At 37.3% G+C, this 13,212-nt stretch overlaps 1 protein-coding gene across 1 annotated transcript in view; it reads left to right on the top strand.

Annotated features, from left to right (window-relative positions):
* The first annotated feature begins 335 nt into the window (after positions 1-335).
* LOC149275197 (mucin-5AC-like) overlaps positions 336-13,212 on the top strand; it is a 36,801-nt gene continuing 23,924 nt past the window's right edge. Inside the window, exons 1-8 of the mRNA XM_089504898.1 lie at positions 336-399; positions 1,698-1,775; positions 2,859-3,114; positions 4,809-4,923; positions 7,654-7,744; positions 8,757-8,863; positions 9,283-9,505; positions 13,049-13,166. Coding sequence (XP_089361024.1) covers positions 336-399; positions 1,698-1,775; positions 2,859-3,114; positions 4,809-4,923; positions 7,654-7,744; positions 8,757-8,863; positions 9,283-9,505; positions 13,049-13,166 — 1,052 coding nt within the window. The remainder of the gene's footprint in view (positions 400-1,697; positions 1,776-2,858; positions 3,115-4,808; positions 4,924-7,653; positions 7,745-8,756; positions 8,864-9,282; positions 9,506-13,048; positions 13,167-13,212) is intronic.

The raw sequence follows: 13,212 nt of genomic DNA, 5'->3' as shown, positions 1-13,212 counted from the left end.
ATAAAAAAATGAGAACACTGCTATTAAATAAGTATATAAATACCTATATTATATTTTGTAAGAAGAATTCAAGCACATACTTGAAACAATGTGCTGGTTGATTGTATCAGGGAAATAATGTTTTATACATCCAAGTCAAAAGTACACTGGAGACTATAGTCAGATACAAAATGTATCCACCCCGTGTTTTGATGGAGATGAGTTGTGTACAATATAGGGACCCACCTACAATGTGAAAACTGGGAGTCTGTCTGCAATATAAGCCAGATGCAAACACGTCGTTTGTTCTTCCTCAGCAGTACAGCTGAGAAGCTTGTGGCCAAGTCATGGACAGGATGGGACTTCACAGACCAACATGGATTCTCATGTTACAAGTGGTCTTCTTCTTCACCGACTATGGTAAGAACTTCAATGAAAGCTATATATCTTTGATAAAATACATAAACAAACCCACATACATGTGTGCACTTCTACATATGTGAGCAGTATTCCTTAGAAAATATTTAAAAGTCAAAAAATAATGAGCAAGATCACTTGTGTCGGTCTTGCGGCATTTCTATATAGTCCCATGTGAAATTGTACATGAAGTCAGATATAAGTCTGAATTTACTACTGAATTATGCCTTTTGCCATGTATTTGGATCTTGTTCTAGCAAACAGAATTTTGGTATTTATCCATACAACAAAAAAATCACAAAAACATATTAATTTAAGAATCTCTGTGTTGTATATTCTTGGGTACTTTTTCACACTTGAAATACTTTCATCCTTACTACAAATGGGTTTTCTCATCTATATACAATCCCATTAGAAAGAGTAATACTAAATGACCCCTCTATCATTTTTATTTATAGTGGAATGGAGATAGTTACAAAGATTTTTTTTAGAAGAAAACATTATATATAATATTGCAAATAATTATAACACATGAATGTAGTCAAAATGCTTTTGATTTGACTCATTAGACCTATGTATACAAATGTATACAAATGCAAATTCGGAAATTTGAAGTAATAAAGCAGATGTAGATTTCTTTCTTGCGTAATACAGACAAAAATGGGGTTCAACATTTGAAAATGTAATGATATGAACTTGTAAACAAGTAAAAGAAAAGTAATATTATAAATTGGACAATATTCTGTGTTGAAGGATTGGGGGTATACATTTAAAATACAGCTGTGCACAATCTTAATCCATAGTTACATATGATACATGTGTTGTAGAGGTGCAGGAATGGTCAAACACCATACCACTAAAATAAATAAAATGGAAGGTGTTCGTTACGAAGTGCTTACAAAAGAGGTGTATGAGCAGCTGGCCTGGGGTGGCATGGGTCCTTAGATTTAGTGAAAGTCATAATTAACATGAAATTCAATGCCAGATTTAGTGGTTTTGTCAGATTTAATACATATTTCAATATGTTGGATACAAAAGTGGGCACAGCCAATTATTTTTTTCAGGTAATGCTGATCATTGGATATAGGTATTTTTTTGGAGACAAGATAGATTTTTTAAACCTTGAGGCAAAATTTAACATTATGTAAAAACTGATTTTTTTGGATAACTGAATACTTCTTGACTTCTGTCCTTTTCAAACTAATTACCTTTGCAACTGTATTGAATGAAAAGGTCTGGTGAGTCAGTGTAAATGTTGCTAAATAATATAACAATAAGTGTATATTGTGAATCTTTTCTAGCTTGGGGGAAAGAATGTTACCAGATGGAGCCAAACAAGGATCAATTTAAATACCTGAGAAGTCAGAACCTATTTGACGGTACAGTATTACCTTAAACATCTAAACATAATTAAGCTTTAGTCCCTCCTTTCTTTTTAGTTATATGTTCTTCAAGAATTGAAATAAAAGGCCTGCTAAGTGTTTTAGTATTTTAATTTTAGTATCAACATATCATAAATGAGTAATGCTTGTCAGACAGTTTTTGAATGCTCTTCATTTATTAAAAAGACCCTATAAGCAGAAGATGGCTGATAACTTTTAAATCTTTAGACATCCTAAATTGTGAAATAGCAGCCCAAGACACTCTGGTCGGGCATATTAAATAACATTTTACACTAAACAAAATGGTTGAACAGATAGAATACAGAGATTTTCCAATACTTAGAAGAATGTTGGCTGAATCTGGAAATTGTATTCTAGGCCCATTTACAGTGGTTGCCCACATTCTTTAAAAATCGAAGCAAAGACGCTTCTGATCCCTGTCTCCTTTGATGACCCTTTATTGGGTTGAGAGATACTGCACTCGAAGGTCGCGCGCATTCTGCACTTCTGATTATCCCAGCTGGAGCACAGACAAACCCAATAATACACTTTTTTAAATTACTTGTTCTTGGTGAAGTCAAGAATTCATCGACTGTTTGTGGCCCTCAAGGCCTGCAGTTGAAAATCAATCCTGTACAACAATATGGTAGTTCTTTGTCCTACTTTTACACACATGCATTAAAAACATGAACACTGAATGAAACAACAGCACTTACAGACTTCTGAGTACTGAATGGGTGGTTTTGACAGCCTGCGTGCTGCAGTCTTCATGCTTAGCTGGGGGTGGAAGTTTCTGATAAAAACAACAAGTAATTGTAAACAAAAAACTTGATATTGTAATTTTTTTATATATTTAAAAAAAAATTGAAATTGTAGTTCCTGATCCTACAGCATAATTTACATTTAAATTGTTTTGTAGTTTATCACTTTATTGAAGTGTTACTGCCTTTATTAGGTTTAGTGTGTATTACCTGATGTTTTGTATTATTTAGAGAAGGTCTCTCTTATCTGCCGTAAGTTTGATAATATTTGTGGCATTGTTATAGCTGTTAAAATGACATATACATGTTCTCTCTTTAGTTGTCCAAAACAATGAAAGAGTCTGCAGCACGTGGGGTTACTATCACATCAATACATTTGATGGTTATACGTACAGCTATAAAGGTTATTGCTCATATATTTTGGCCAGGCACTGCCACAACTCCTTTGAAGACTTCAACATACAGTTCCGCCGCACAGTGGTAAACAAAGTGCCAATCATAAACTCAATTACTATGAAGTTGGAAGGCCAGCTCATTGAGGTGAAGAGAAATACTATACTAGTCAATGGAAAAAAGTAAGTTTCAGGTTTAGGATTCTCAAGTAGACATATTGCATAGATGGCCTAACAACTAAGGAAACTGTTTAGTCAGGAGCGTCCCTAGAGTATTTGGCACCTGGGGCGGATCCTGTATGTGGCACCCCCCCACACTTTAAAATTTAGAGACACCCACAAAAACTAATGTTGGCAAGAATATTTATTTAACAAGCTTGTAAACTTTGTGTCGATTGGAAAAAAACAGAAATCTGAAAGAACATTATTAACTTATAAGTAAATTAGATTGCCCCAGCAACAGCCTGCCTGTGCCCTCTCTCCCCCTGAAACAGCCTGCCTGTGCTAGCTCTGCCCCTAAAGCAGCCTGCATGTGGCACCTCTGCCCCTCAAACATGCAGTCTGACTGTGCCACCTCTGCCCCTGAAACAGGCATCATGTATGTGCCACCTTTGCCTCAAACCAGCCTGCCTGTGCCACCTTTGCCCCTGAAACAGTCTGCCTCTGCCACCTCTACCCCTTAAATAACCTGCCTGTGCCACCCTTGCCCCTTAAGTAGCCTGCCTGGGCCACCTCTGCTCCCTTAACAGCCTGCCTGTGCTACCTCTGTCCCTAACAGCCTGCTTGTCCCATTTCTGCCCCTAAACACTTATAACATTCACTCTTCATTCTTTGGAATGAAGCTTTACATCTATCCGATGCATGTTTAAATTCCCACACTGTATTAGCCTCCCCCACTTTTGCTGTGAGGCCATTGCATTTATCTACGACCTTCTCACTAAAGTAGATCTTTCTTAAGGTACATCTAAACCCCTGACTCTTTAGTTTTAGACCATGACCCCTTGTTCTAACATTGCTCCTCCTTTCCAACTCGACAGGATCTTCCTGTAGTAAACCTGTAGTAAACCTCCATTTCTGCCATCTCTATCCTTTCTATATAACTTGTATCCTGGTATCTCAACATTCCAGTCATTTTGCTCATTGTATCAGGTCTCAGTAACTGTCACTAAATCCACATTATCACTTGTTTCCAATGCAGTAAGTACAGAGATCTTATTCCCTAAACCACAAAGCTTCTTATACACCACTACCAAGCTATTTTCCAAACTATGTGTTACAACGTGTTTTGGTTTAGCTATTTCTACATCTGTACTGATCCCACCATTCCTTTCCAAGCTTCTCAAAACCAAGACCTGCTCAGAACCTACACAATCTACCCTTTTAATGCTATCTTCACTCCCCCCATGCTTTAGTTTAAAATCTCTTCCTTCCCTCTAACCATCTTCTCCCCCAGTACCGCAGTCCTCTCATCTTTGAGGTACAGTCTATCTCTATCTATAGAGTCCGTAGCCAACTGCAAAGTCTGCCAGGTTCCCTCAAAACCCAAATCCCTCTTTCTTATACTACTTTTGCAGCCACAAATGTATCTCCCTAAGCTCCCACTGCTTAGTGTAGTGTGTGGTACAGGTAAAATTCCTAACAAAATATTACCTTGGGGGTCCATTCCCTAAGTTTATCATCTACTGCCTAAAAATCTTTTTAAGGACGCCCCACCTGCCATTGACTTTGTCATTAGTACCAACATGGACTATGACCACTGGGTCATCATCAGCCCCTCACAACAACCTATCCACCTGGTCCACATAGGACTGTATAGTTAAAATTATTTTGTGTGGATTCATGTAAATGAACATATCCATGTTATCTTATTTTCTCAGAGCTGATATTCCATATCAGAAATCAACTTTGAAGATTTATCCTGCAGGATTGACCATAGTTTTCAATTCAAAAGCGGGTGTGACTGTCACATGGAATTTTATTGACTATTTACAGGTAATAATGTAGTATATAAATATTGGTCATTATGGATTTATAGATTCTTTATGAATTCTCTGTCTTGAAACACCATTTCCCCACAAATCATTTAGTAAGGTTTCCCGGTAGACAAGTATGCCTATTTGTTCTTTATCATTTACTTGACACCATAAACTAGCATGGTTGGTATGCAATCAGTTATTAAACTGGTATTTATAAAATAGATTTACAACAGTGGTTTCTAACATTCAACACAAGGCTATCACTATTGGACCAATAAAATGGTTATTAAACAACAGAACATAACATTTAGGCCTATCCTAGAGTTCGTTCGGCCAGATGAAGTTTCATAAGGGGGCTGTGTTTTTTAATAAATGTATTTGCTAAAACAGGAAAAATACCCAGCAAATTACTTTACATATATAGTCTGCTAATGCATATCTTGCCCATGCCTAAGAAATGCAGAGGTAAATTGAGAAAGAAAGGTGTATTGGCAATAAAAATAAAATCAACATATTTCTTCACGTACAATATAAATTATGCAGGCCAGGTCAACTCTCATTGAAGGAGTTAACCCTTCATAATTTGTAGTGACATAATTAAGTACAAATGATTCATTTACCTGCAAACTCCTATTTAGGGAATATATCTCAGAGACATATGGAGAGACCTAGCACAGAGACAGATAAAGAGACCCAGATAAAATATAGAGTAAAATATATAGGAACACTTTATAGAAGTAAACATCTATAGGACAAGCAATTAGCTTGGTATGTAATCATACCAAACACACTAAACAGTAGTACTACAGAACATAGTGTTTTTATACATAGTTTACTAATATACATAAAAGAATAAGCTATTTCTCCTATTACATACAGTATGTGACATATGATGGACACTGCCCTAGGTCTGGCAAAGGGCAAACTCCCTGCCCATAGCCACTTTCTGTATGCTGAGCTCTTGGATATGGCGTTATAACTTGATGTTCTGCCTCTTAAGAGTGTGCTGCATAGCTTAAAGCACGTTAGAGGGTGTGCAGCACAGTCCTCTGTAGAATAAATGGGCTGATTAAGGAGATCAGATATATTTATTTTTAAACAATCAACTGAACAGTGACAGAGGGGCTGTGCCTCCAAGAAATGTCACCCTTTCATGTGGACCTGTTGGCCTAGGCCAGAATACATCATTACTTTTATTTCGAAATATCCAGCAGATTCTACATCACTGATAGAATGTTTTAGAAATATGAAAAAATTACATAATGAGCATACTTTCTATTAGGAGGTGGAGGACGTTTGAGAATGAAAATAATAAAATAAATAAATATACTAAGAACTAGAGCCCTGCGCGGGACTGTTTTCCTAATCACGCTGAATTTCTGACTATTACCGTCTGCTCCCGCAACGGGTGTGTTCCAATCCCGCCTGCTCCCGCAACATATGTGTCCAATCCCGCCCACTGCCGAAAACATTCTGTCACAGCTTTTAGAGATTTTAGTGAAGAATTTAATTCCCTCATTTACAGATACTCATTCATTCCCTCATTCACAGATACTAATAATTCACAGATACTCATTCATTCCTTAATCACGCATACTTGTTCATACAAACTCTCCAACCCCCTTGCCTGAACTGCAGATTTCCTGCGTACTCCCGCAAGGCTGCCTTCGCGTTGCTCGCACACAGCGTCTCTTCTCTTTCCGGCCCAGGGGAAGCAGGAAAGGAGCAGAGTCATGTGACGTAAATTCATGTGACTCCGCTGGGTTCCTGGCGGAACAAGAGAAGAGACACTGTGTGCAAGCAATGCGAAGGCAGCCTTGCGGGAGTGCGCGGGATTACTGGGACCGCAGGTACATTGTCTGACCGCCCGCTCCCGTCCGCAACACCCTAAAATGCCTGATGCAGTCCTCTACTAAGAACTATATTAATAGAGGAAGCTGTTCTGTGCATAACCTTGACAAGCAACATGGCCTTTAGCCTAAAGGGACAGTTTAATGTCACTGACACTCCTACAACTGAAAAAAATGCATGTTGAGTTACTCTGTGAGTATTTTAATATGTATTTTTGCAAAACAAAATGACAGAAAAGATGCACCTCAACAGCCAACCAGTGTCAGGAACATGCTCCCATTGAAATAGATGTGAGCACTTTCCACAGGAATGCGGATGAGGTCTGAATAGACACATTAGACCCTCACTATAGCTTTCACCAAGCTATCACTGGAGATGACTTGATGTGAGTATATTGCTAAACACATCTTCTTGCATCTCATTTAGATGAGGAAGGGGTAAATGTGTGTGTGTGTGAATTCCAACTATATGTTTGAAAACAGGATAACACGAAAAATAAAAGAACTGCACAGCTATCATATTCATTAAAGTACATATGATGGCTGGAGTGTACCTTTAAGCGGTGTCACTATGATGCCAAATAACTAACTTCAGTATCAATCTTTTGTACTATTAACCTGCCCAAGAAAAAGTACATGCCTGTAAGAAATGTGTAAAAAGAAACACTGGTTTATATAAGTGTTCCAATTGTCTAAGGTCACTGACCCATAAAGCTGACTTTTCTAAGTTAACTAATCAGTCTATTATTTTAGAGGAACAGTCATGTGTAGCAGTAGGTATGTAAAGTTGTGTAAGCATTTTGCAAGTTTGAGAAGTTTAAAAGGCGATGCAAAAATTTCTGTTTTTCCAGGAAATATTTACCACATTTTATATTTGTCAATCTCTGTAACTGTAGGTAGAGCTCCCAGACAAATATAGAAACCAGACATGCGGCCTTTGTGGAGATTATAATGGATTTCCCCTTTTTAATGAGCTTTTCCAAGATGGTAAGTATTTTCACCAGTCGGTTTTATGTGTTCTTTCATGTCTTCTTAAGCCTTTTAAAAAATTCTGAATAGTACTTTTTAGTTTAAAGATGCAAATAATGTGAAGAGTCAGTGAGGAATAAAAGGGCCACACTGAGCCATTTTGTAAAAAATAGGGAAATAAATAATACATTCTTTTGAGTGATGCTTTCTGTTACTTACTTTAACTTTACAAGACAAAGTAAATCTACAACTTGGAAAGAAAATGTTTAAATATCCATAGCATGTTAGTTTTAGCTAATAATTACAAACACTGAATACTGTTTGTAAGAAATCATTTTTTTTAATTTTCTGGAACCCCGAAAACATTTTGGGGGTTTTCTATGACTTTGTATTTGTTTTTATTTACACATTAATATCTTTAATGCAAATGTTTTCATGTTCATTTGCTTTCTCCACCTCCAAGAACTGAAAGCCAGTTATTACAGTAATGTGTTCTTTGGGTTATATGATCCTGATTTAACATTTTGCAGTGGAACTGTTCTTAGCTCTATGATTTAGATATTTTCGATTTTTAGATATTTTACACAAAAAGTCAGATTTATGGTTGCTCTTGCATTGTTTTTTCTTGTGCTTGAGAGAACTTAATTCTTCTGGTTACTGGAAGGACTACTGAACATTTTAAAATTTAAATATATAGTTAAGCTAAAGGGTTTATCAGTATGCTTGGAAAAGCTGTTTAGGGTCACATGACTTTTAAATTATTTAGGCTGTTTTTATTTAAATAGTGCTTAAAGTCTTAGTAACTATTGATGCTATAAGAGAAATCAGAACAAAAAAAAACACAAAAGCTTCTGGTGGCAGCTCTAAATTAAAAGCAGCCCCCTGTGACTCCTTTCTTCACAGGAGAGCTATGACCCTGCCTTTCGCAAAAATAAACTCAACACATATAATGTGTTTGTACTTACGACATTGCAGGATATGGAGGTTTGCTGTCATTTGTTAACATGGTTCTGTGCTAAACTACTTACAGGAGAAAAACAAGGAATAGACGAGTTTGTGATAGAAAACACTGTGTCAGATCCTGGGGAAGACTGCCAGCATATCGATTTACAGAACCAAACTTCGTGTAGAACCGTTGTAAGTAATATGAATTTAAAATTAAAATGTTCTTAATGCCATTCGTTGCATTTGTTCCATTTGAAGCACTTTAATGCATATGAAAGCTGAGTAGTCACTTTATGGTTTCATATGGTCCCTCTTGCAAATGTTCTTTTTGCCCAGCTATTTGCCATTCAGGAAATGTGTTCAGCCTGGTGGCTGTATATTGACTCAAAAACCACACATAAAAGGACAGAAGTAGATTAGGTATTAAAGTTGGCTGTGATAGCCAGTCCAGGCTTGTAAAAGTAAGAAATATAAAATCTGGTTGTAGCCCATAATCTTTCAATCAGAGCTACTCATGCAGCAATTGCCACCAGAACCCCTGTCCCAGCCAGCCCTGCACTGGAAGGCAACCAACATTTCATCTTCTGATTAATCTGATTACTCTTTTCTAGAATGAAACCTGCAGAAACCTGCTGGAAGGCCCTGAGCTCTCTGGTTGTACAGAACACTTGGACATCTCAGCCTTCCTTGAAATATGTACCTTGGACAGCTGCATTTGTAAAGCCAGTAATCATCTAAGTGAATTCTGCCTCTGTACCACCATATCAGAATATGCCAGACAGTGTATAATTGCAAAAGGAATACCTGACAATTGGAGAGGGCCTGATAAATGCTGTGAGTATTTATGACTCCTATGCATGCAAGGTATAAAGAGATCATTGTTTACAGATATGCATTTTACAAAGATATACAGGATCTACAGTAACTGAAGCAAGAAATGAATTGTTTGTCATACATTTCAACATCTTGGGAATCTTGGACTCATGTATTAAGAAGTGGGGATTGTGCTCCGGGCAAAACAACCACCCTTTACCAACCCACCAACCAAATAATACACAGACAACTGTATATGGATAAAAACAGGCCACAGCTTTATTATAAAAAACAAAACCATACTGTGTTCACCAATTTTCAAGAGAAAAATACCAACTTATAAACAAATAAATATTAACCATAAATATTTTACGCTGAAAAAACATACAAACCTAACTAACACAGTAATAATACATTAACTCCGTCCTTGCCGCCCCTGATTCCATACTTGCAACCACCGAGGTAATCACCTCCCCCCTCGTCCAGTACAACAAACTGCTCCCTGTGCTGCCATCTATCAGTGCTAACCACCAGCCGACTATAAGCTCGGTGGGCACGACCAAGGTCATTGACCTTACCACAAGAGGTTAGGGGAGGATTGAGACTCGCCTTTCAGTCCTTATCACCACCTTCCATATCCACCATTACCAATTCCTGACCGGCAAAGACACGCCACCCGCCTGCTGTGACAAAGAAAAGAAAGTTAGTTCACCCCTATATCTCCTCTGAAAGCACGCCCCCCCACCATGCACCCACCAATCATTGGCACTCACCCACACTCATACATGTACCCAGGACATTAAGCTATGCTAAGTCCTAGGGGCCTTTTCACCTAATCTAATAAAATAGAATAGACAGTTCCAGTTTTGTGCCTCTGATGTTTCACTAGACAATGATCAGTAGGGGTTGAAAAACATTAGAGATGCAAAAGAGAGCAAAAAAGGTACCCTTAATGGCATGTGTGACTTACTGCTACAGAAAAGACTCCATATTGGGCCATAGGCAGGTCATACGAAGCACTGAATTCTCCATGGTTGGCAGGGGCACTTGTACTTGGTAAGCTTATGCCCCTTATACCAAAGCCAGATTCTGCTGTCATACAACTAGCTGAGTCTATAATGCAGTAACCACCATTAATTGGCAATGGCTAAGTCTATACAGTAGCAACGGCTAAAAAGTGGATTTCTAGGTACTGATTTTTTAACCTGGAGAAGATCCTAGGAATCAGTGTTCACCGAAACGGCACATCCAGTAACTTAAACTGCTTGAGATCAGATTTATAAAGACATAAGGATGCCAGGTGTCCAGGAGTTTGGACTGGACTGGGCCAATATCCTAATCCTCCGACGAAGAATTCAATGAAGGGTCATACATTGTTTCTAATAGCTTGTAGTTTTTTGTATGATTTGCTAGTCTAAAAAGATAGAGTGGTGATTTATTGCTATTGTTATTTTCAGTATATTTTTGTGTGAAAATTTATAGTGTATCGTGGTCAGAACTTAAAAATTTACATACTATCAAGCCTTGTGCAGAAATGTGAAAAGGAAGGTCACCTTTCATGCAGTTGCTTTTTGTCATTTTTAGCTCCACCTAATGGAGAATGTATAAAATAAAACATTAGGTTGAAAGATAGAATTCCATTCTCAATTTCATCCCAGGAACCTGAGTTTTATATCAATTTCAAGGTTTAATAAGGTCTGAATATCACTGTCCCAGTTTTAGTGGATAAGGTTAGCAACAGGACTTTCCTTTCCATTTTCTGTTGTTTGTAAAAACAGTATTAATACTCGTATGTCTTTGGAACACTGAGATACACACATACCCAATAGACACTTTGAGCTACTAGAAGAGTTAGACATTAAAGAATGAAGAAGGGCGGAGAGATTTGGGTCCGGAAGAGGGACATCCGGGAGGTATTATCCCAGTTTATGCTTTTCGCTTTGGTGTGTCACGTTTGAAATCCATGCATAAATACAGGTAACTATACAGGTGTACCACCATCTTTTGTGCAGCGGGCAATCTGGCAAGTAAATTTGGTCTTCCTAATATTTGCTATGTAATTGTTGCTGTGAAATTGCTTCTTGACTATTGCTAAAATAGTTTTCTGTTTTTAGCCCTAAAATGTCCTGAAACAATGATATACAAGGAATGTGGAACAGCTTGTGAAAAAACCTGCAGTAACCAGGAGGCATCATCATGTGACCGCAAATGTGTTATCGGCTGCTTCTGTCCAAATGGTTTGTTAATTGCTAAACAATGGCTTATTTTATCTGTTTTGTATATTAGCTTGTTCTACAGGCATCAGAACCACAATAACCACATCCTCCAATCTTCATCTTTGGGAAATACAGCCCCTTCCCTCCTTGGCCAAAAGGCCTGCAGAAAAGCCTGATACCCACCAGGGGTACTACTCCTTCTTCACCCAAAAAAACAAATCTTCTTGAAAATAAGAGTGAAAAATAAATTATAACCGGAATGTATGCCACTGAGTGTGCTGCTTTTCATACTGTTGATCACCATCTTCTTCTTGATTTGATTTCTTTGAAATAAATGCAAGATACAGCTCTCTCCTGGATCTCCTAATATCTGTCCAATTGTTCACCTGTCACCTTCTTTGGCAAGACATCTTCACCTCTTACACTTTCTGTTGGCGTTTCCCAAGGATCAGTCCTTGGCCCTCTGCTCTTCTCTCTTTACACTTCATCTCTGGGCAAACTAATCAACTCATGTGGCTTCAAGTATGATATAGCATTCAAAAGTTTTTTATGAAAAACAAGGTAATTTCTATCTGTGGTAACATATTTGCAAAAGGGTTTTCTAATGACCAATTAGCCTTTTACACTTAAACCTGGACTAGCCAACATGCCATTGGAATACAGGAGTAATGGTTGCTGATAAAGGACCTCTGTATGCTTATGCTCCATTAAAATCAGCTGCAATAGTAATTTACAACATTAACAATGTCTACACAGTATTTCCGATCTATTAGGTGTTATATTAATGGAAAATCAACTATTTTAACAAGTTTAACAAAAACAAGAGCATTTCTAAGTGACCTCAAACTTTTGAACGGTAGTGTACTGTATATGCAAATGATACTCTAATCTACTTGTCCTTTCCAGATCTCTTTCCATCTATCATGTCCCATATTCCCTACTGTTTGTCTGCTACTTCTCTGTGGATGAACTCATTATGTTCTCCTCTCCCATCTCCACCCCTAGTTGGTGTTATATAAATAAAATATAATAGTAATACTACTAATATATATATATATATATATATATATATATATATATATATATATATATATACCGTATATATACCATATATATATATATATAAAAATGAGACAAAACTGTAAGTATAAAAACCAGTGTATAGTAATTGCAGTCGACGACCAAATGGATAGGCCTTAGCCATAAACTACAATATATTTTAATATCGCAATGAAGTTAAGATACTAAAGATAGAACTTTATAAATCCCATTATGAAAGTTTCTATCAGTGACGTATGTAGAATAATACTGATTTTTCTCGTTCTTTATATTTCAATCTTATTTCCAGGCACGGTTTTTGATGATGTGAGGGAAAGAGGCTGTATACGTACATCAGAATGTTACTGCAAGTACGCAGGATACAAGTACGAGCCAGGGGCGCTATTACTCCTCCCATGTCAAAACTGGTAATACACCTTTTTATTACACTTTTTATTGCACCTGTTCAAATAT

Source organism: Sceloporus occidentalis, unplaced genomic scaffold, assembly GCF_023333645.1.
Source record: "Sceloporus occidentalis isolate IW3139 unplaced genomic scaffold, rSceOcc1.0.p SCAF_295, whole genome shotgun sequence".
Taxonomy (NCBI): Eukaryota; Metazoa; Chordata; class Lepidosauria; order Squamata; family Phrynosomatidae; genus Sceloporus; species Sceloporus occidentalis.
Note: the sequence above shows the minus strand (reverse complement) of the source record. Positions and strands in the feature narration are given on the sequence as shown.